Below are 24,310 nucleotides of genomic sequence, written 5' to 3'. Positions count from 1 at the left end.
GGGCAAGCACTCCCAGGCAGGAAGTCTGGTTCTGACTCCTCATCTGGTGCTCTTGGGTAAAAATGGAATAAGTACTGTAGTCTTTCATGACACCTATAACTTTTGTTTTTTAATGCAGAAATTATCCTAATTTTCCTTCATTTTAATTTATTCAAACATTTTCCTTTTATCTACCTTGATAAGCCAAACATTATTTCACTTGCATCAATCATTATGATGAAAAGTTAAAGATTGATTTGCTTGATCAATTTGCTTCTTACTATAATATCCATATTGCAATTCTTAGTCCATGTGCATCACCACCCCTACCTCCCATTAGACTGATAAATTGTGCACAATTTTGCCAATTAAGACTTAAACATCTTTCAGTCAAATTAATTAGGAAATATTTCCATAAGCCGCAGTGGTTTAAACCTTATATTACTCTAATTTATAGGGTCTTAGTGCAAATAAATTATACTAGATTTATATCTTATTCTCACTTACAAAGTGGTAAAGAAATATTATAGTATAGTATGTATCGGATGGAATCTAATATGTTGTATTTGAAATAGTTTAAAAAATATTTTCATTTTTATTCTCAGTGTAATTATAGTACCAGTCTCTATACGAGTAGGTGCTCAGTAAATACTAGCTCTAATGACTTTTCTACAAGAACTGCTGCATTTAGATACAGCTGATGTTGAGGACTTGGACATTTCCTATGGAAAAAACTATAGTAATTAAAGCAACATTATGTTTAGAAGAATATCACAGATATTAATTTTCCTTTTTCCTTCACCTAGGAAACAAATGTTTTATAATAGCTTATGCGTGTCTTCCCAAAATGCTTTATGAAGGTTGCAGAATCAAATTGTTCCATTGTCTTTCTCTTGTGTTTTGACTTCTTTTTACTTGTCTGAACTATCAGTAAGAGGTAGTCATCTAGAGGCACACCAAAGATACTTTGATTACTCAAACTATGGAAATTTTTAGCAGCCTGTCACTTTAAAAGCAATATTTGACAATTATGTATTGTGTGCAGCTGGTCACTGTCCTTAGTACTGTGTTTATTACAAAAGGATTCATTTAATATGCTCCTGGAGAAGGAAATGGCAACCCACTCCAATATTCTTGCCTAGATAATCCCATGGACAGAGGAGTCTGGGAGACTACAGTCCATCACAACACAGAGTAAGACACGACTGAGCTCACACGCACAAGCACATAATGAATTAAGTGAATATTGAAACGGAAATGGAAGATATTGGCATTATTGCTTTTCCCTCAAGAGTTAAGTTCACATGGGAGAACGAACACTCTAATAAATAAAATCAGTAGCATGGTCTTCCCTATAAAAGTAGAAATGCATTTCAGATACTAATTAGATATTAAAATTCAAATTTTCCTTAATATTGTGTAGCACTCTCTAGGCACGTTTCAAAATCTACTGAGGAAGGAACAATGGTAGGGAGATGGTTGTGCTTGAAGCTGAAGTGTGTTACAATAGACTCAATTAGGACCATTTGGGATTATAGTTTATGTGATGTTAACATCAATTCATTAAAAATGTACTGAACTCTTAAATCCTTTCACACAGGTGATTGAAAAACAATACAGTGGTATCAGCTTTTCTCAATTATGACTCAGCATGATTTGAACTAGTGACTCACAAGAAATAACCAAGTTTTATTGTCAGTCTATAAAAACTACATTTATAGAGAAGCAGTATTTCTACCTATAATATTTTGTCTGTAAATTCATTCATTTTCTTTGAAATGGATGCAATAGGTTGTCTATTAAAAAGCACAAATTTTGAGTATGACAAAATGATTATGCCATATAGTATATCTGCATATTATTTATATAAATAATTATATATTCATAATTTTAAAATCTGAGCAACATTAGTCATATGTGGTGTGATATTGAAAGATTTATTTTTTGATATCAAAGTAGAATGAAAATTAGGTGTAGTCAGAGGTAAAGCTTAAGTTTACTACTCACACATAATTCTGTCAGGCATAAAACTCCACACCAAACAGCTGTAAATAGTCTCCAATCTCATACATTGCATCACCTAGAAGAACATGTACCAAGAGAACTAAGCAATGATATGTGCCAAAAGACACAATTTTATCTTATAAAATGTATTAAAGTAACATATACATATTTTAGGTCACTTCTGATGGTGACATTGTGCAAATAGATGCCAAAGTAATATTCCAAACACCTTTCAGTAAGGATATTCTATAAATAATGACTCGTAAAAAAAATCAGTGCCAGTGGGCAATAATGACTTAATTGCAAAAGCAACCTTAAAACCCTCAACTAAACACGATACTCGGTTATCCACAAGAAATAGAATGCCGTATTGCATTATCTATGTACTTATTCAGATCTATGGAACAACCATTTGTGTATTTGCACTTATTTAACTTTTGTATAGCTTTGACCACTAGCATTATATTTGTATTTCTACAAATTTCAGTGGTTTACCATTAGCTTTTTTTTTCTTCTCTTAAATTATACGAAATTGAAATTCTTTCTTGTATTTTACAAGTTGGACATGTCATAGTAAATGACGAACAATAAATGTTCGTTCCCAGATGTGTTCCAAGTATTTTTTACTTTGCCTGGGCATTGTACTGTGTATTAAAGTTGCTTCAGAAAGGATGTTAATGGCGTGTCCTGTGGTCTTCTTTGTAGTCGCAGCGCCGGGTTACCTTTCACCTCCCCGACGGCTCCCAGGAAAGCTGCAGTGACAGTGGTCTAGGAGACCACGAGCCGGTGGGTAGTGGAACCCTGATCTCACACCCTCTTCCTCTGGTTCAGCCACAGGACGAATTCTATGACCAGGCCTCTCCGGACAAGAGGACCGAAGCAGACGGCAACTCTGACCCCAACTCTGGTGAGTCCCCTTACAAAGTTTGCTTGGAGATTTTCTGGTTTTCTGTTGTGCCCTTGAATTTTAACAGTAATCCCAGGGAGCAAGTAAATGGACATTCAGTTGTTTTTTGCTGCCTTTATTGTTGTTTTAATATTTTTTGAAATAGATCTAACATGCTTGACATATTGGCTGTTAAATTGTACCGTACGCCTTTAGTTTATGAACCATGAAAAATTAAAGAAAAAAAATGCTGCAGATGCAATTGCAAGAAGCCTTTTTTTTTGCATGACATCTACATGTCAAAGATATTAAAATCGGAAGACTTTTTTAGAGTTTAGAATTGATACAACATAGTTAAGTGGACATAGTCAATGACAGAAAAGAAAAAAGTATCCTGTGGAATTCTATTTTCCAATAAGAACTTTATATGGTGATTGAAACAAGTATGAAGAGGAGTGATAGTGATATGAAGGTTTTACTTTTTTACCTGTTTAATTTTGTATGATTCTTTAGTCAGTACACTGAAACAGTGAAATGAGTGGGATGGGATTGGCAAAATCTTTTATTCTGCACAGACTTACATCCCATGTTAGAAATCATTGCTCATTCCAGGTAAGCCCTGTGACGGTACTTCTTCAGCCTTTGAAAATCACTGGGGGAAATGCTATGCCTTTTTTGGTCATGCTAGTTTTTTGTTTCTCTTTAAAAATCACTACCTAGTTCACTTTAATTGAAAAAAATTAGAAGTCCAATTTAATAATTGTTATGTGTAGCTCAAAGTAACAACCATGATTTCTGTTTGATTTGAATTGTAAGTTTTTTCTAAATCCATCTTGACCTGTTTCTAAATTGTCTATAGGGCAAATGGGATTAGGGTAACTTTCCTGTAATGTTCTAGCTATTCTTCTGATTTCTTTAGATATTATAGTGATTCTGGCAATTCTATGGTTGAAGTAGAAATACCAAGAGGAGATAAAAAGCATTAAAGGGGTTTCTTAACTAATCCTATTATGTTAACCCAGCATTAGTGTTCTCCGCCTACTAGAAATTTAAACTGATTCTTTGATTCCAGGAAAGTGATGGGTATCTTTTGTACATATGCCCCCTTCTAAAGTGTGCCCCAGTCTCTGCAGGTTTTTCTGATAGGTAGTTCTCTTCTCATTGGCATATGCAGTTACATTGTAACTGCATTGTCTGCATTTTCTTTCTGCTGAAGTTTTTCTCAGCCAATCTTTTAGGAAAATCTAAATTCCAAACCAGCTCTGGCCCTCAGTCTTTCATGCCCTGTATCTTGGTCTCATAAGGAAAATATAAGTGCATTTTTGACTTCACATATCCAGAAGGTCAGGGATACTCAAAGAGGCAACCAATCCTCTCACAGCATTTGGAAGACCTGATTAAATATTCTCCTCAGATCTCTTGGTTCTGATTAGTCTAAAGACCATTAACCTAAGTGGTTCCATTGACTCAGCTTTTCCTGGACTTGTGTAAAGAGGGTGGGTATGTAGGACAGTTCTTTCTCAAATGATTTCCTATCCTACAACTTCCCCTTCTCCAATTTTAAAGCATCTTTTATTAATATTAAGGCAAAGGTCCTGAAACTGGTTCTTGACCACCTCTTCTGCATGTGGCAGTGGTTGACTCCTCTGGTCTTTGGGCCTCTTCCAAAACTGAGACAGGAAAAATCCATTTTAAGTATACTGGCACAAATAGGACTTGTCTATATAGTTCATCAGTTTTTTTACAGAAGTAAAGTTTTAAAAAATGTATACAGCAATATAGTGAAACTAAGCTGCCCTAGGCCAGGACTTTATCCAATATATTTATTTTCTTAGACCTGAGAAATAGCACTGGCTGAGCTACCAAATGGGGGAAGATATGAGAAATTTTAAAGCTTGAGATGGTAGGGGGAACTCCTTTCAATTTTGCTCAAGAATTCTTCAGAGTTTTTAACCAATCCAGTCACATGGAAAAAAAAAAAACAACATAGGGAATACACACCCTTGCATGCTCCAACATTCAACTCAACACAGTTACTTCACTCAGGATAATCATGGTCAGTGAAATGTGTTAAACCAGACCAGTACTCCTTGATGGAGAACACATCTATATTTGCCACTGAGAAAGAAGGTGTCAGACAGGGGAAGAGGAGGCGCTCAGAGGGCCCCTGGTGGCTAACAGTTCTTTCAGGATCTCCTGCCTTGCAGGTGGATTCTTTACTAGCTGAATTATCAGGGAAGCACTTTGACACTTAAAGGGACTTTAATTTTAATCTCATGTAAATGTCTGGAGAAGAATTCATTAGACCAGCATAGAAACATTAAGAGATTCATAACTAAACAGTGATTCATATTGAGATAGCATTATGATATATTATATAAAATCTGCAGTTATGGTTTTGTAATTAACTTTGAAAAATTTGTGGCATGAGATACAGGGTAATTGAAGCAATAATCTTCACCAGTATTAATCTTGCTGTGTAGATATGAGTTGTTTCCTTTTTCTTCAGTGGCATTTTATGTCTGCCTCTTGAAGAGTTTTCTCTTCAAGAGAAGAATCTTGAAGAGTCTTCTCTTCAAGAAGGGCTCCCCTCAAAACTCAGTTGGTAAAGAATCTGCTTGCAATGCAGGAGACCCCGGTTTGATCCCTAGGTTGGGAAGATCTCCTGGAGAAGGGAAAGGCTACCCATTCCAGTATTCTAGCCTGGAGAATTCCATGGACTGCTTAGTTGATGGGGTTGCAAAGAGTCAGACATGACTGAGAGACTTTCACTTTCACAAGAGTAATAATTTTGTAGTAATCATTCAATATCATATAAATTTGTATTATCTATAGTTATTGAGTATGGAATTGATATAGATTCCTAGTTTTTCAAATATAATGATTCTCAATAAAAGTAATTAAAATTTAGTACAATTTCATGGTAAATTTATCATTATACATTTTTTTAAGAAATTAGTACAAATGGTATCATGTGGAGGAGTTTCTGGAAACCTAAGGTTTAATATATCTCTGTTGTAGTTTAGTTGCTATCATGTCTGACTCCTTGGTGACCCCATGGACTGTAGCCCTCCATGCTCCTCTGTCCATGGGATTTCCGAGGCAAGAATACTGAAATGGGTTGCCATTTCCTTCTCCAAGCGATCTTCCCAACCCAGGAATCAAACCCCTCTCTCCTGTTTAGAAGGTAGATTCTTTACCACTGAGCCACATGGAAAGCCCATTTAGTATACATTTAGGCTTTTATATAAACCTCTAGCAACCAAATAGATGATGTCTTTATGTTCTAGACACTTCTGAATCCTAGAGCATGCTTAGCCTACTGGCCCACAAAGGGCACACACACATGCAATATTTCTTGCACTAAGTTTTGTCAGCTTTTCTGCATAAAAAGATTCATCTTACTTGCAAATAGCAGAATAAATCATATTTCCTTAAAAAGTTAACTTATTAATGTGATCATGCACTCCATGTAAAATTCAATAAAACCATTAATTTATGAAACTAGTAAGGTGATTTTCAATCAAAGATTTTAATTTTAGCACATATAACTAGAGTTATGAAAAGATTTCACTAAGTTAAAAAGAAACCAAAACAACTATGTGATCAGATCTGAAGCAGCTTATTATCACTAATTCAGAATTAAATCCCATTGACAAACATGAATAGAGTTATATTTTGTATCTGGTGTTTCTTTTAAATGCTAATTTAAAGGATTTTCTTCTATTTAATCACATACAAAATTTCAAATTGTGTTTGTGTTTTTAAAGCCCTGTCTGTCATATGCTTCCACTTCTACCTGGATTGTGTATTAATAAATTGGTGAATTTCTCACTAAGAATATTTTTTATTGTTGGTGATATTTATGGGTAATATTTATTGAGATCTGCCTATGAATCAGGAATAATAGTAAATGTTTTAATATATTGTTTATGATTCTACACCAATATTGCAAGTTAGATAGTATTATGAAAGTGTTAGTCATTCAGCCATGTCTGACTCTTTATGCCAGGATCCTCTGTTCATGAATTTCCCAGGCAATAATACTGGAGTGGGTAGCCATTCCCTTATCCAGAGGATTTTCCCAGCCCAGAGATGAAATCCAGATCTCCTTCATTGCAGGCAGATTCTTTACCACCTGAACCACAACTGAATTTCAGAAAATTTTTCTAAAACTACTTTGTAATTAGATTGGGAAACAATGGAAACAGTGACAGACTTTATTTTCTTGGACTCAAAAATCACTGCAGATGGTGACTGCAGCCATGAAATTAAAAGACAATTGCTCCTTACAAGAAAAGCTGTGACAAAACTACACAACATATTAATGATTCATGTCAATGTGGCAAAACCAATACAGTATTGTAAAGCAAAATAAAATAAAAATTAAAATTAAAAAAAAATAAAAAAAGAAAGAGAAAAAGAAGATTTTACTAAAAAAAAAAAAAGTGGAGACATTGTTTTGCCGACAAAGGTTCGTATAGTCAAAGCTATGGTTTTTCCAGTAGTCATGTATGGGTGTGAGAGTTGGACCAAAAAGAAGGCTGAGTGCTGAAGAATTGATGCTTTGAACTGTCATGTTGGAGAAGACTCTTTAGAGTCCTTTGGACAGCAAGTAGATCAAACCAGTCAATCCTAAAAGAGATCAATCCTGAATATTCATTGAAAAGACTGATGCTGAAGCTGAAGCTCCAATACTTTGGCCACCTGATATGAAGAGCTAACTCATTGTAAAAGACCCTGATGCTGGGAAAGACAGAAGGCAGGAGGAGAAGGGAACAGAGGACAAGGACAAGATGGTTTGGTGGCATCACCAACTCAATGAACATGAGTTTGAGCAAGCTCCAGGAAATGGTGAAGAACAGGGAAGTCTGGCATACTGCAGTCCATGGGGTGGCAAAGAGTCAGACATTACTGAGTGACTGAACAACGACAAACTTTGCAAGTTTACCTGACTTCACAGGTTATGCTTTCATCATTCAGAGAAACCACCTGCAATATGCACATGTTAAGACAGTGTGCAAAAGAATATAGTCATTACTGACATTGAGTTTTAAATTTGGGGGCATGAATTTCATTTTTTAAGAAGTTTGAGAAATTGAATAATATGAATTCTAAGATGTAATGAAAATTTAAATCTTAATAGGACCCAACAGATCATAGAGTATAAATTATTCTATACAGAGGAATAAAAAGGGAAGTGATTGGCTTAAGTTGCATAGCTTGTGAGTCAAGACTAGAACTCATATGTTCAGACTGTTACTTAGTGCTCTTTTCATTGAAACAATTTTTCTGTATCATTGTCCTCAAACCTTTTCCTTAAAGAGAATCTGTGTGATTAGTTATTAGCAACTGTTTTTCCCGTCAATCATTAAAGACTTTTTGCTCACCTTCCTATTGTCCTTGCATAATAGTTCCTGACATATAATAAGACAGCATCAAAAAAGCAAGAGAGTTCCAGAAAAGCCTCTATTTCTGCTTTATTGACTATGCCAAAGCCTTTGACTGTGTGGATCACAATAAATGGTGGAAAATTCTGAAAGAGATAAGAATACCCGAGGTGGGAGGGGGGTTCATGTTTGGGAATGCATGTAAGAATTAAAGATTTTAAAATTTAAAAAATAAAAAACTAAAAATTAAAAAAATAAATAAATAAATAAATAAAAACTATGGTAGGTTATTCTTAGAGTGTGGTAAGTACTCTGTAGTAAACCTAGAGCAAAGGCTATTTGGGACAAATATTAAGTATTAAAATGAAATAGCTTCAAATAAAGAAAAAAAAAAAAAAAGAATACCAGACCACCTGACCTGCCTCTTGAGAAATTTGTATGCAGGTCAGGAAGCAACAGTTAGAACTGGACATGGAACAACAGACTGGTTCCAAATAGGGAAAGGAGTATGTCAAGGCTGTATATTGTCACCCTGCTTATTTAACTTATATGCAGAGTACACCATGAGAAACGCTGGACTGGAAGAAACACAAGCTGGAATCAAGATTGTCGGAAGAAATATCAATAACCTCAGACATGCAGATGACACCACCCTTATGGCAGAAAGTGAAGAGGAACTAAAAAGCCTCTTGATGAAAGTGAAAGTGGAGAGTGAAAATGTTGACTTAAAGCTCAACATTCAGAAAACGAAGATCATGGCATCTCGTCCCATGACTTAATGGGAAATAGATGGGGAAACAGTGGAAACAATGTCAGACTTTATTTTGGGGGGCTCCAAAATCACTGCAGATGGTGACTGCAGCCATGAAATTAAAAGACGCTTGCTCCTTGGAAGAAAAGTTATGATCAACCTAGATAGCATATTCAAAAGCAGAGACATTACTTTGCCAACTAAGGTCCATCTAGTCAAGGCTATGGTTTTTTCAATAGTCATGTATGGATGTAAGAGTTGGACTGTGACGAAAGCTGAGCACTGAAGAATTGATGCTTTTGAACTGTGGTGTTGGAGAAGACTCTTGAGAGTCCCTTGGACTGCAAGGAGATCCAACGAGTCCATTCTAAAGGAGATCAGCCCTGGGTGTTCTTTGGAAGGAAAGATGCTAAAGCTGAAACTCCAGTACTTTGGCCACCTTATGCGAAGAGTTGACTCATTGGAAAAGACTCTGATGCTGGGAGGGATTGGGGGCAGGAGGAAAAGGGGACGGCAGAGGATGAGATGGCTGGATGGCATCACCTACTCAATGGACGTGAGTTTGAGTGAACTCCAGGAGATGGTGATGGACAGGGAGGCCTGGCGTGCTGCGATTCACAGGGTCGCAAAGAGTTGGACAGGACTGAGTGACTGAAATATAAAAATAATCAATTGTTCACAAACACATGAAAATATAATCAGACAAATTAAGTATTCTATCAAGATAAAACAAATAAACAAAAAAAAACTAGGAAGTGCTACATCATGTTAACTGTGTGTGTTGTCTTCACTTTGGAGTATTGATTTCCTTTTAATGGTCTATGTTTTCCACAATTTTAATAATGTAGTCATAATTATATTTTTATTTATAGTTTTCATGGAAAGCATGCAATGCAGAACTGAGATACTCATTCTTAGAGTATCTATTCTTCATCAGGTAAAAATATTGCTAAAAATATTTTTTTCCCGTCATTCTTAAAATTATGGGAGATACATGCTAAGAAAAATTGAGAATTTTAAATTATTGGGCATGAAATACAGGCTGTCATTTTGGGGAGGAAAAAATAAGCTTAATAAAATTTTCAAACCAGAGAAGTCCAGAAAAAACATAATGATGCCACCAAATTTCAATCTTAAGAAATTGTGCTAATCCTAATAGGCAAGAAAAAAATCATTAACCATTAGTTGCTTTGGGAATTAAACATGAATTTGATATTCTGAGAATAGTATTTTATAATAATAATTTTGTGAACTGTATTTATTGTTTTTAAACATATACTGGGTTGAACTAATTTTATTGATCCAAAGAAAATTGTTCAGAGTTTTGTTTTGTCACTTGTTGTGTTCATTTCCCTATGGTATTTTTGTAATCAATTCATGATGATCCAATAATACTGGTCCCTGAGTTAATGAATCTAGATTTCCTCAGAAAATGGTATAGAGAAAAGATAATCAATCATACTGTACTTTAAGAGGAAAAAAGGCAACAAAAGAACAAAATTCGATTTTCTTTATGCTACAAAGGCTTATTTATGCTTCTTTATAGCTCTATTAAATTTATTTTTCTAAATAAATCTAGAAATTTGTTTGTCACTACTTTCCCCTTAAAATCTGACAGGTCAGAGCATTTTCATCTGAGCCATCTAGATTACAAAACAAATAAGCCTCTACCCATCTCTTGTATATATATATATATATATATATATATATATCTACCATATATATTCTATTGCTAATTGCCTCCAACTTTGTGCCTTAAAACAACACACATTCATAATTTCACAATTTCTTTGAGTCAGGAGTCTGAACATGACTTGGATGAGTCCTCTGCTCAGGATCTCAAATGCCTGTAATCAATGTGTCAATAAGGTTATACTCTCATCTGCAGGCAAAACTGTAGAAGAATTTACTTCCTAGATTTTTCAGCTGGTTGTTTTTGTTGGTTAGTTGCTAAGTCCTCTCCAGCTCTTTTTGCTGTTCAATGGACTGTAGCCTGCCAGGTTCCTCTTTCCATAGGATTTCTCTGGCAAGAATACTTGAGTGAGCTGCTATTTCCTATTCCAAGGGGTCTTCCCAACCCAGGTATCAAACCTACAAGTCCTGCATTAGCAGGTGGATTCTTTACCTCTGAGCCACCTGGGAAGCCTTTTCAGATTGTTAGCAGAATTTATTTCCTTGCAGGTTTAGGACTGAGAACCTTAGCATCTTGCTGGCTGTCTGCTGGCAACTGCTCTCAGCTTTAGCAGCAACCCTCAAATGTTAGCCACACATGCCTCTCAACATGAATTCTTACTTCTTCAAGGACAATTAGAGAGACGGTCTCTAGAGTGAGTTTGTAGCAATGCACATTCTTATATAGCTTAACATATTCACGAGAGTGACATTCCATCACTGTTGCCTTATACTATTGGTCATAGGCAAGTCTCAGGTCCTGCTTACACTCAAGGAAGGGTATACACATAGTCATGAACACCAGGAGTCAGGATCCTGAGCAGTCACTATAGGGTATTTCTGCCACATTTTATATAAGACTTAGTAATTCTGTTATAATTTATAAACTAAGAACTGTCATTTAAGATCCTTTGTTCACACAGATTTTCCATGATTAATTCATTTATTTGTTCTGTAGACACTCATGCAGAGGCTCCTATGTGCCAGATACCAGATTCTGGGAAAAGGCATTAAAACCAAGTTTTTCTAAACTTAAACAAATTGATATACTAGACTGTGAGAACAAAAGTTCTAATCTAAGTTCCTTGGTCAGAGAGGCCATGAGCAGTTTTTTGCAAATTTGTGAAGTTCCTGAAATTGTTTTGCAGTTTATTTTCTCTCAGAGGCAGGCTATAAACATTTCATAGACCACAAAAAGAAGGTAAGAAAAAAGATATTGATTTTTGTAGGAAAGAAGATACTGGATACCAATAGCATTAGTGAACTAGAAAAAATGCCAATTATAAGTGTAAAACAGATTTTTTAAATAAACATTTATTTATTTATTTGGCTGTGTTGGGTCTTAGTTGTGACACATGGGATCTTTGTTGCATCTTGCTGGATCTTTCCTTGTAGCCTATGGGCTTCTCTCTAGTTGTGACTCATGGGCTTAGTTGCCCTGAGGCATGTGGAGTCTTAGTTCCCCTACCAGGGACTGAACCTGTGTCTCCTGAAATGAAAAGTGGACTCTTAACTGCTGGACCACCAGGGAAGTCCCTAAAGTAGGGTTTAGAATAGAACGTCTTGAATAAGAAATCAATAAAAAGTTCTACAAAGTGATACTTTAAACAAGTGACGCTGGATGAACAGAAATTGAGTAAATAAAATATATGTGTGTGCCCCTGTGTATGTGTGTGTATGTGAGCACCCGCTGGCAGAGCAGGTTTCTTGGTGCTATGAATTGTTAAGGGCAGTTGGGTAGATAGTGAATAGTTCAGTATTTTTGTAGCACAAGCTAGTTATGCTTAGCTCTACCACATGGTCTCAGGTTCCTAACTTTCAAAATGGGGTTATTAGTGTCTTTGAGATTATTGTTATAAAAACTACAGTTATTTGATATCAATTATCACTTAGCATAGTGTTTGAAACATAGATACTCAACAAATGGTTGGTATTCAACTGTTCCAGTCTGTGATAAGAAATGAGCCTAAACTGAGATATAGGTTGGGACCAGATTTAGAATGATGGGCAGGATATGATATGTTCTAATTGAATATAGCCAATAAGAGAATAGAAAGACTTATTAGTCCAAGATTTTAGTTTGCTAGACTTATTAGAAAATTATGCAAATAAATTAGAGAATATGAGATAAAAATTCAGGAAACTGTTTTTTGATTTATTTTTGGCTTCCCTGGGTCTTTGTTGCTGCACAGGGACTTTCTCTAGTTGTGGCAAGCAGGTGATACTATTTAGCTGTGGTGTGGGGGCTTACTGTAGTGGCTTCTCTTAGGTGGAGCTTGGGTTTTAGACTTGTCGGCCTCAGTAGTTGCAGTGCAGGAGCTTAGTTTCCATGCGGCACGTGGGGTTTTCCAGGACCAGAGCTCGAACCCATGTCCCCTGCACCAGCAGGTGGACCCTTAACCACTAGACAACCAAGGAAGTCCCAGGAAACAATTCTTAAAAAAACAAATAAATAAACATTTGCAAGGCATACAATGTTTTTTAGGAACTAGGAGAATGACTATGAGTTGGAAATTGGAAAATAACAGTGTAGAAGGTGAATGAAATTTCTGGAGTAACTATGGGAATTATGAGGATGGGCAAGGAATCCAAGAAGGAAATTATGACACATCTTAATACTTAGGGCAGGAAAAGATGAGAGTAGAGTGGAGTGAGAGCAAAGAGTATTTTAAAAAAAGAGAGAGAAAAAAAAATAGGGTAAAGTCAAAAAGATATTTGAAAGCTTTGGGGAGGTTTGAGTCCTATACACATTTAGTGTTGGCTGCTTTGGGGAGGCAATGTGGAGTTGTTATTAAGAGCACAGCCTGGATTCGGAGTATCTAACTCATTGATCCTGGGTCCACAGGACTGTTGGCGTATGATACAGGTTTGATTTACAGGTATCTTTAATATTGCATTATTATTATTATTAGCAATAGAGAGTGCAAATGTTAATATGTAGATAAATCAAAACATGTATCTTAAATATTTAGCAAAAGTTGCCAATTAAGTTTTCAAAATTACCATGTTGAGTTTTAAAATGCAAAATCATTGTTATACCTTAGAAGATAAATATTCTAAAAAAGTGTTTCAAATTCTGAATACTTTATATCTTAAACTCCTGTCATGTGACTTTTTTCATACTTATCATATTTGATGGGCAGTTCCAAAACATCACTGTTTGCTAAAGACTGATAAACGTATACAATAAAGTATATGTTTATGCTCCAGTATATTCATTATTTCACTTTAAATAAATTATGTTCACTTTGTGAGTTTAAAGTATTTATTATAATATTAATTATTCACAATGTACTTTTGTTTTATTACTATTTCATTTTTAAGAGGATTGCAATGAGATGATTTTATGTATTATTACTTGAAGTAGTCAGAAGATGGCTGTAAACCAGCAGGAACACAAGGTTTCTCTGCTGGCAAGTTTTAGATCTCATCAATTTCAAGTGTGACTTTAATCCCAAAAAGAATTAGCTTTGAATACTCATTTATTATAAATATTTAAAAGTTGTTAGTAATATTCTTTTGCATTTGAGCTTATACGAGTCACTGAAATAGTATGTTCTGAGCTGTAGCAGAAAAATCTGTAGGAACAATACGCCTCCTAGTGTAAATGATGGGTAATGTCAGCTTTCATTCCTGTACTGAGAAGAATTGTATTTCCATAGCTGCCAGCTGCCTTGATTCTGCTAAGGGTGGCATTAGTTAACTCTGAATTGCGGTCTTCCTTAGGTGAAAAAAAAAATACATATGTGTGTGTGTGTATATATATATATATATATATATATATATATATGTGTGTATATATATATGTATAAATTCTTCCTATATCAGTGTTTATAGTAATTTGAGTATTGTAAGTGATAGATAACTAGATAAGCAAATCAGTAGCTATATCTAAAAATAAGGAGTTACTGGTTTCAGTAACTGTTAGAAATATTTTAAAACCATCTTATAAGAAAAACATGGAAATAAATTACTAGTTAAAATATATATATATATATATATATATATATATATATATATATACACTCAAAATCAAACTAGTGTCTTTTATTTTATCCTGATACAGAAAAACAAATTAGAGAAAACAAACTGTCTAGGGTTTTAAAATGATTGAAATTTTTGAAGAAACCACAGATACTTGTCTCAAATGTCCCAAATTAACCTTACCAGTATTTTGACACATGTTTCTGTCAGTGGATTGAGAATTATTCTGCTTAGTGTGACTGAAAAATACATGAATGCCCAGATTTTGATAACTCTTAAGTTGCCAGATAAAATACAGGATGGTCAGTTAAATTTGAATTTCAAGTGAACAATAAATTTTTTCAGTCTAATTATATCCCAAATATTATAATATTGCAGTTTCTTGCAATATTTGGGACATACTTACACTGATTTAAGCATCCATTCTGCATTTTATTTTTTTCTGAATCTGGCAACTCTACTCAAAATAAAATGATTTAATAAAATAGTATTAAATGAATTAAATCATATAATTTAAGTATTATGAGGAAGTTTACTGATGGCATGCATCTAATTACAGTTAAAATTGGGCACAATGATTAGTCAACCTTACTTAGAGTTGGACTTCCTTGGTGGCTCACTAGTAAAGAATCCACCTGAAATGCTGGAGGTGTAGTAGGCACAGATTCAACCCCTAGGTGAGGAGGATCCCTTGGAGGAAGGCATGGCTACCCACTCCAGTATTCTTGCCTGGAGAATTCTATTGACGGAGGAGCCTGGTGGGCTACAGCCCATGGGGTCTCAAAGAGTAGGACACGACTAAGTGACCAAGCACAGCACAACACATGTTAGAGATAGTTCTGTGATACTTCCCCAGGTAGAGATGTTATTTCTTTACTTAAAAAAAAAAGCATCAGTTCATAGTATCCAGAAAATAATCATCAGGTCCAGAAAATAATCATAATGTTAGAGGCTCAATCTGTGCTTGTATTCAACAATATAAATGCATCACCACCATTGAATGATGACCTTTATATTGGTCTTTCCCTGATTGTTGCAAACAGAGAAATTCTGGTTAAAGATTTTGATGCATGATTTTTTTTTTTGTTCAAAGTCTGTTTGATACAACATATTTTATAATTCTTTATGTGTTCATTGACTTTTACATACTTTATTTGCCTTCAGGATCTAATCTATAATTTGGGGGATCTGATTGCTTTGAAGGAAAACTATGTCAACATGGGTAGGAAACAGAGGAAGAGAGGAGGGAAGCAGAAGAGAGAGAGTTTCGATTTGTCTGAAATTTTAAGGCTTTTTTGCATATCCACCTAGAATACATAAATGCATTGTTTTAAGACTTCTCAGGTAAGATGCTGAGAGGAAATGTTTGAAGTACTATTAGACTGAGTACATATAAATGCCTCTTCTGTTTGTCAAGCTTCATGACCTTGGGTGGGTTACTCTGGTCCAATGGCCTCATCTGCAGCAGAGGATGAGCATAAGACTTGTAACTCATAAACTTGTACAGAATTTCAGCCCAATGCAAGTGACTCAGAACAGTTCTAGGTTCACCGTAAGTCTGTTAGTTATGTTATGTTATATTAGTATTATTGTAAGCTATGGTAGCATTATTGTAAGAATTAAGGCAAACTAAAGTTACTTAAGCAAACCCTTTGGCTTCAATTCTGTCCCTATAATTGATACACAAGGAGAGAAATCTGAGATTTATCCTTCCTAAATTTCAATTCCTTCCTGGCTAGTTGAGGAAAGATGGGTGTTTCTTTTTTAGTGTATCAAGGTAATATTTTAGCTCTGCATTTCATTCTACTTGCATAGGCAGTCAAACTTTGTTTTTAAAATTTTAGCACCAGTTATTTAAAGTATTACATAGATTTAGTCTGAAAGAGCTTTTGAATGGAGAGAATTTGGCACTTCTATAGGATCACACCAAGCATCCACAAATAGGTTTAGCTGGTTACATGTAGTTATATACGAGGAATATTAATAAAAATCTTTTTATGTTCCAGATTCCCAGAACTAAATCTTATTATGAATTTTGAGCTGTTACAGGTCTATTTCTACTAATTGGCCAGAAAACTCTTTATTTCTTTGTAATTAGTAATAACCTCACTCTCAGCTCTACAAATAGGCAATATACTGTACTTGGGCAAATTTGCCAGTTAATCTCTGCAAATTAAAAGCACAGTTAAAAATAATGTAATAACAATCTTGATTTAAATGCTCATTAGAAGGAAAGAATTAAACTATAAACTTCCTAACTGCAGGCGCCGGTTTCACTGATTATTTTTCCCCCCATGTTTTTGTGTTTTGACATTAACAGGTATTTTATCATTTCTGAGTGTTCAAACGAAAAAACCTTTTGCATTAGGAATAAAATAAGAAAACCTGAACTAGCTTTTAAAATATTCCAGGAATGTAAAAAAAGTTGCTTTAGTCAAGGAAAGGATTATATTATATTTTGTTTTTAAAGATGCAGTCATATTCTGAACACAAAATAACAATCATGAGACTATATGTAGGGACCAAAAATAGAGAGTTCCAACAAAACAACCAGCCCAGGCTCAGGAAAGGTAGCATCCTATCACAGGAAAAGTGGTAACTCCTTGGAATATTTCCTCAAGGCCTCTTTTTTTAGGGAAATATATATTTTTAAATGAAATCAAAGAGGAATCTTCATTCAGAAGAGGATGTTGAGTTCTGGTTTAAGCTCCTTAAGAAATAGCTATAGAAAGAATATCTCACAGTAACGCTTCAGTAATCTCTCCTAAGTCAGAACTATTGTACAGTAAAAGATTATGATTTAAAATAAGAAGTTCAGGTATTTTGAGCCAGAAATACCAATACTCCACGTGTAGTAAAATCCTCACCTAAGCGACAAGCAGCGTAAGAAAGTGAGAAGGGAAATTAGCCCTATAAACTCCCAATTTTATGTGATGCTAGCACAGTCAGAGAGCTTTAGTTCTTTAGTTCTACCATTGCCCTGAAAGGTACAGATGATGTGAAGGTATTTCATGATGTGCAGGGCCATGGGAACACCTGTTTAAAATAAGGCAGATCGAGGTGGACACTGGCCCTGTACTTTCTACTTGTCAACTCTTGTGTCTCCTCTCTCAGTACCTCTCTGTCTCTCTTTCACATGTGTGCTGATACTTTATAATAATAATATAATTACCTTAAAGAGAGGATGTTCGAAACATTAAAAATGATGTAAGCAAAATGTCCTGAATAAAGTCTGACAAATAATAGCCGAAAAGTGTCAGTGTTACTGTAAGGAAGGAACGCTATCTCTTCTTGTTGTATCAGCGTTCTCACTTCTCATCCTTCCATGTGATGCTTCTAATCAAATTTGAGTTGGTAGACTGCAGAGACAATTTGATTAAGTAAATGAGGAAAAACCTGTGGGATATTTCCATGAATGATGTGCTAGTGCATTTTAAAGAACATAGGGACATAAAATTTGACTGTTCTGACATTTTTATTTACTTTCTAGTTCTCAAAAAGAGTTACATTTAATGATTTTTTTTTCAAATATGAAATCAGAGGAAAAACAATATGCATGATTATAATAGTTTAGGTGGTACTGAATGAAGGGGCTTTGAGCCACCAGGGAAACCTTAAAATTCTTAAATGATCAGCTATTCAAAATAATCTGCAGAATGTATATAGAAAGTATATACTTTCACAATCTTTAAAACTAAAAGCCCACCACTATCTTCTGTTTATCTTTACATGATAAAAATTCATAAATTATTCATGGTACACTAATAAACATTTGAGTTTTAGTAATAGTAACCTGTGGAAAAAAATGCTGTCAAGATACAATGACAAAACAAAACATTCATTTTTATAATGTGTAATATTTTCAAGTTAACAAAATATATATTTTTAGTAATTTACTTTATGTATTGTACTCAAAATGCTACTGATATAGAAATCAGGTTTTCTATTTCATTTGGACTGTTTTTCTATTTTCCTTATATCTCTGAATTGCTTGTTTATTTGGCCTCAAATGAACTGCAGGCAGACAGTACTGGTTCATGGTTAGAGAGCCTACGTGGCATTGACTTTCTCATTTTCACTGAATTGCATGGGCACCTGGAATAAAGTGTTTCTTTTCTCCATGGCTAAGCATCCCCTTCCTCTCTGACGTTAGCTACAATGTGCTCACCCTCCACAGCTCATCATAGATTCACAGTTCTACTGATGCAAACTCAGAGATCTTACACAGGACACACCAAGTTAGGGTTTTGATGGAAAAAAATGCAGAGAGTAAGGGAGACCTTGAGGGGTCCCTTAGTCAATTCCTTTACTAAAACTCAAGGTTATATTCTACAGAGATCAGCTCCTTCATCTTTTCCTTATTGACAGTTACATTTTCCTCATCTCACGATTTTCAAGATACTGATTTTGATCTAAAATATTTTAAATCTATTTCCCAACTATCTTAGGAATGGCTACTTCCTATTTTGTCCTATTGATGATGGGGAAAGTCAGATGGAGCAGCAAGCCTAAAGAGTCCCTCAGTTTGATTCTGGGTCTGAGGGCAGAGCTGTTTTCTATTAGCCTTTAGGTGAGGTTCAAACTCTGTCTATTCCCATTGCCTCTTTCCTAGCAAATTACTTTGGGGAACTGGAGGTCTGAGGGAACGATGTGACTTGTCTTATTATTTGAAAAAGCTGGAACAAAACATTAAGTATAATGCTGTCTCTCTGTACTAGTAAAACAAAATGAATATACTTTTTTAATACTTAAGTTTGTTGTTTTATTTTAAAATGTGTGTGGTCATAAATATGTGGGATTTTATACTTATTTAAAAGTCTATAGTCTCCTTAAAGTTTTAGATGTTGGAATGTTTCCCTAGGCAGTAAGAACAGCTTATGGAAATTACACAATGCATTAAAAGTTTAATCTTAAACCTAATGATACTCTATAAACTCTTTATAATCAGTATCATAGACATTTAAATTACAGTTATACTGAAATATTTTTATCAGCTTTTATATGTAGCTCTATCTCTACCTAGAGAGGACAAATATGCCAAAAAATATCAGTTATGAAACACCTTCCTACCCAGATGGTCACAGAGAAGCAAATTTCTTCTTTGCACACTCCTTTTATTGTGTCATTCTCTCATTCAAATGTCTTCAGTTATTTTTTAAATTCTTTCATTTATTCTAAAGTTTTCATTTTTTAATTTATTTATTCAGACATCTGGAAAATTTTCTGAATGCTCACTACATTGCAGGATGTTTGAAAAAGCATCTTAAAATGCACAATATTTTATTTGCTTTAGTTTGCTAAGTATTGCTCAATTTATTCATGTTTTCTATGTAAAAGATAATTATATATAAAATATGTAATCACATAATCATTAAATAAATTATTAAATACTCCCACAGGTGACCAATTCCTTTACTGAAAAATTTCCTCAGTCATTTTGATTATTACTTAGGTGTATGCTAGTTTGTGGAGAAGTGAATGGTAACCCACTCCAGTATTCTTGTCTGGAGCATCCCATGGACAGGGGAACCTGGTGAGTTACAGTCCATGGGGTCGCAAAGAGCTGGACACGACTGAGCGACCTACACACAAACGTGTGTGAGCACACACACACACACATACATACAAGTTTGAACATGTTGCTGCTTTACAGTAGCCAACTATTTGCATTGTATTCCTTCAGAACATGTTTAGATTTTACAACTATTTGCCCATAAATTAATTGAATCATGTAAATTTTGAGATTGATTTACTATTTCTGTGAGGTCACTGATCTTTAGGTATATAAAAGTTGACCCAGCGTCTTTAGGGAAATAAAGTAATTAGGGCAGCACAAAAATTAGGAATTACTTTGGTAAAATGCAGTATTTTATGCCTAAGCAGGCTTTATTTTGCCTCTACTATGAGTAGTTTAATTCTTAAGGGCCTCATAATTTTTTCTTCCAAGAACTATAATTACTACCACATGCTTTATGAAAGAAAAGTAGGAAACACTACATAATTTGTAACAGTTTGAACTTTAAAAATATTTACCATTTACTGAGTGCTTAAAATGTGCTAGTGTGCATGCTCAATTGCTCCGTCATCTCCAGCCCTTTTGGACGCCACAATCTGTAGCCCTCCAGGCTTCTCTGTCCACAGGGTTTTCCAGGCAAGATACTGGAGTGGATTGCCATTTCCTTCTCCAGGAGATCTGAACCCACTTCTCCTGCATCGTACACGGGTTCCTTGCTGCTGAGTCATCTGGAATCCCAGAATGTGTTAGGCACTTATACAAATTATTTTCATGGCTGAAATCAATCTATCTTGAATATATCCCCAAACAAACAAACAAACAGGCTTACATACATGAATTGTTGTATGAAAGTCACAATACTAATGAGCAGAGGATAGGGTATTGAATTTAACTTTAACTATTAACTAATATTTGATTTTAATCTAAATATTTTTAAATTAATCTAATAGTGTTTCAGTGAGGATATTTAGTGTTTTAAGAGATCCATTGAAAATCACTCAATTTTGAACTCTTTTGACTGTGAGTAAGATCTGCAATCTCAGACTGATCATTAATTAGAAGGGTTTGTCTTTCATATCATACAACACAAAAGAACTATTGCAATTTTAATATAGCAAAGTATTTTAATGTAAATGTGCAGAAATATTAATACAATGGCTTTCATTTCTTTTTAACTTCTGTTTAAGCAATGTTTAGATAATTTTGGTATGAATTATCAAGCTTCAAATAAAAGAGACATGCTACTACTTGGGCTAGGATAACCTACTTAAAAAAAAAAAAGCCATCCCATTATGTTGGAAATAAAAATACAGGATCCAGTTAAATTTGAATTTCAGATAAACAATGAATACATTTTACTTGTACCGTGAATGATCTGGGACATGCTCATACTAAAGGAATATTTATGTCTATCTGAAATTCAAATTTAACTAGATATCCTGTATTTTATCTGGCAAACTTACACCTACTAAAAAATATTGATTATGCCTTTCTGTGATTAATGATACCACATACAGATCTGGACCATCATTACAATAAGAGCATTAAAAAGACCTACTAATTCATCAGTCTTCCTAAGAAGCAAGTGGATTTTACTCCAGAATTGCAGTACTATTCCTTTCAGCATATTCTGCCAAGCACTTGTTGCCCTATAGCATACTTAGGAGTTTCCCCAGTTAGAATGGAAGCTTTATGAGATTTTGTTTAGTGTTGTATCTCCAGTGCCTAGAACAATGCCTACCACACAAGAAATACTCAACAAATATGTGTTGAAGTAATGGATGGATGAATATGAAAAATACTAATTGCAGTTATACTCACTTTAGGTATTCAGCATATAGTCAGGAGGGACGTGTATACATTTTCCTTACCACTAATAGACAACACAAAAAATGTTGACTCTATTCTAGAGGTAGTGAATCGGCTATTTATTTTCACTGCCTGTCCTCCTAATTCTGATTTCGTGTGGGAAAAAATGTGTACAGGTGAGTTTTATTCCTCTGCAAGCTCCATCCTTTGTCTATCCTTTGTAGATGAAAGGGCTACGTACAACTTGAAGAGCTGCATGAATGCTCAAGGCAGCCCTTTGATTTCTTATTCACTCTCCCAAACTGCATTTTAGATCCTACAAATCTTGGCAGACCCTAAAGGAGGTGGATGCCCCTATTATCCAGAATAATGAATTGTACTTGAAAAACTGAACTCAGTCAATGTTACCCTTGGGGGAAAAATGATGGCGCTGGAACATGATAAATGAATACTTCTATCCAACACTGGGAATTATAGAAGAGAAACTGAAATCATTTGGGCCACACATGACACTGTATAATATTGCTTTTGCATCATCAAGTCTATTAAGATACTGTATGGAAAACATGTTTATTTATCTGGCAAAACTGTTAAATAAATAAAACTGCTAAATAAATAATCAGAGAGTCAGTTCTGCTGAATAGTCTGTCATGTGGACACTTCATTTACTGTTTAGCTGAAGGCTGAACAGGACAGAGCAGGAGCCAAGTAGACAATAACTTTTAAATATAGATGAGGCTTTGTTATTAAGCCTACAGTTCAATATTTGTAAGAGCTGCTACTAAAAGTCACAAATCGTCCTTTAGTATTTTATCCTTTGTCTTCTTCTTTTGTGTCTTTCCTTTCAGAACTTTAACTCTTAAGCTTTGAATTCAAGACTGCAAAATATCATAGGAAACACATACAAGGGCTTTGATGTACTCTGCATATAAGTTAAATAAGCATGGTGACAATATATAGCCTTGACATACTGCTTTTCTTATTTGGAACCAGTCTGTTGTTCCATGTTCAGTTCTAACTGTTGCTTCCTGACCCGTGTATAGGTTTCTCAAGAGACTGGTCAGGTGGTCTGGTATTCCCAACTCTTGAAGAATTTCCCACAGTTTCTTGTGATCCACACAGTCAAAGGCTTTGGCATAGTCAATAAAGCAGAAATAGATGTTTTTCTGGAACTCTCTTGTTTTTTCAGTGATCCAGTGGATGTTGGCAATTTGATCTTTGGTTCCTCTGCCTTTTCTAAAACCAACTTGAACATCTGGAAGTTCACGGTTCACGTATTGCTGAAGCTTGGCTTGGAGAATTTTGAGCATTATTTTACTAGTGTGTGAGGTGAGTGCAATTGTGTGGTAGTTTGAGCATTTTTTGGCATTGCCTTTCTTTGGGATTGGAATGAAAACTGACCTTTTCCAGTCCTGGTGACCACTGCTGAGTTTCCCAAATTTGCTGGCATATTGAGTGCAACACTTTCACAGCATCATCTTTTAGGATTTGAAATAGCTCAACTGGAATTCCATCACCTCCACTAGCTTTGTTCATAGTGATGTTTTTTAAGGCCCACTTGACTTCACATTCCAAGATGTCTGGCTCTAGGTGAATGATCACACTATTGTGATTATCTGGGTCTTGAAGACATTTTTTGTACAGTTATTCCGTGTATTCTTGCCACCTGTTCTTAATATCTTCTGTTTCTGTTAGGTCCATACCATTTCTGTCCTTTATCAAGCCCATCTTTGTATGAAAGGTTCCCATGACCCAGCAATTCCACTGCTGGACATACACACTGAGGGAACCAGAACTGAAAGAGACCCATGTACCCCAATGTTCATCGCAGCACTGTTTATAATAGCCAGGACATGGAAGCAACCTAGATGGCCATCAGCAGATGAATGGATAAGAAAGCTGTGGTACATATACACAATGGAGTTTTACTCAGCCATTAAAAGAATACATTTGAATCTGTTCTAATGAAGTGGATGAAACTGAAGTCGATTATACAGAGTGAAGTAAGCCAGAAAGAAAAGCATCAATACAGTATACTAACACGTATATATGGAATTTAGAAAGATGGTAATGATAACCCTGTATGCGAGACAGCAAAAGAGACACAGATGTTAAGAACAGACTTTTGGACTCTGTGGGAGAGGAAGAGGGAGAGGGTTGGATGATTTGGAGAATGGCATTGAAACATGTACACTATCATGTAAGAAATGAATCGCTAGTCTAGGTTCGATGCAGGATACAGGATGCTTGGGGCTGGTGCACTGGGATGACCCAGAGAGATGATATGTGGGGAGGGTGGTGAGAGGGAGGTTCAGGGTTGG

General features: G+C 35.1%; 1 protein-coding gene across 2 annotated transcripts in view; it reads left to right on the top strand.

Annotated features, from left to right (window-relative positions):
• The window catches only part of PCDH9 (protocadherin 9), a 1,187,395-nt gene that overhangs the window by 757,465 nt on the left and 405,620 nt on the right, over window positions 1–24,310 (top strand). The window contains exon 4 of one of the 2 annotated variants that reach the window (XM_069602308.1): window positions 2,689–2,890. In XM_069602308.1, the coding sequence (XP_069458409.1) occupies window positions 2,689–2,890 (202 nt within the window). The remainder of the gene's footprint in view (window positions 1–2,688; window positions 2,891–24,310) is intronic. The other variant, XM_069602309.1, reaches the window with a different exon arrangement.

Source organism: Ovis canadensis, chromosome 10 (genome assembly GCF_042477335.2).
Source record: "Ovis canadensis isolate MfBH-ARS-UI-01 breed Bighorn chromosome 10, ARS-UI_OviCan_v2, whole genome shotgun sequence".
Lineage (NCBI taxonomy): Eukaryota > Metazoa > Chordata > Mammalia > Artiodactyla > Bovidae > Ovis > Ovis canadensis.
This window is presented reverse-complemented; position numbering and strand designations above follow the sequence as displayed.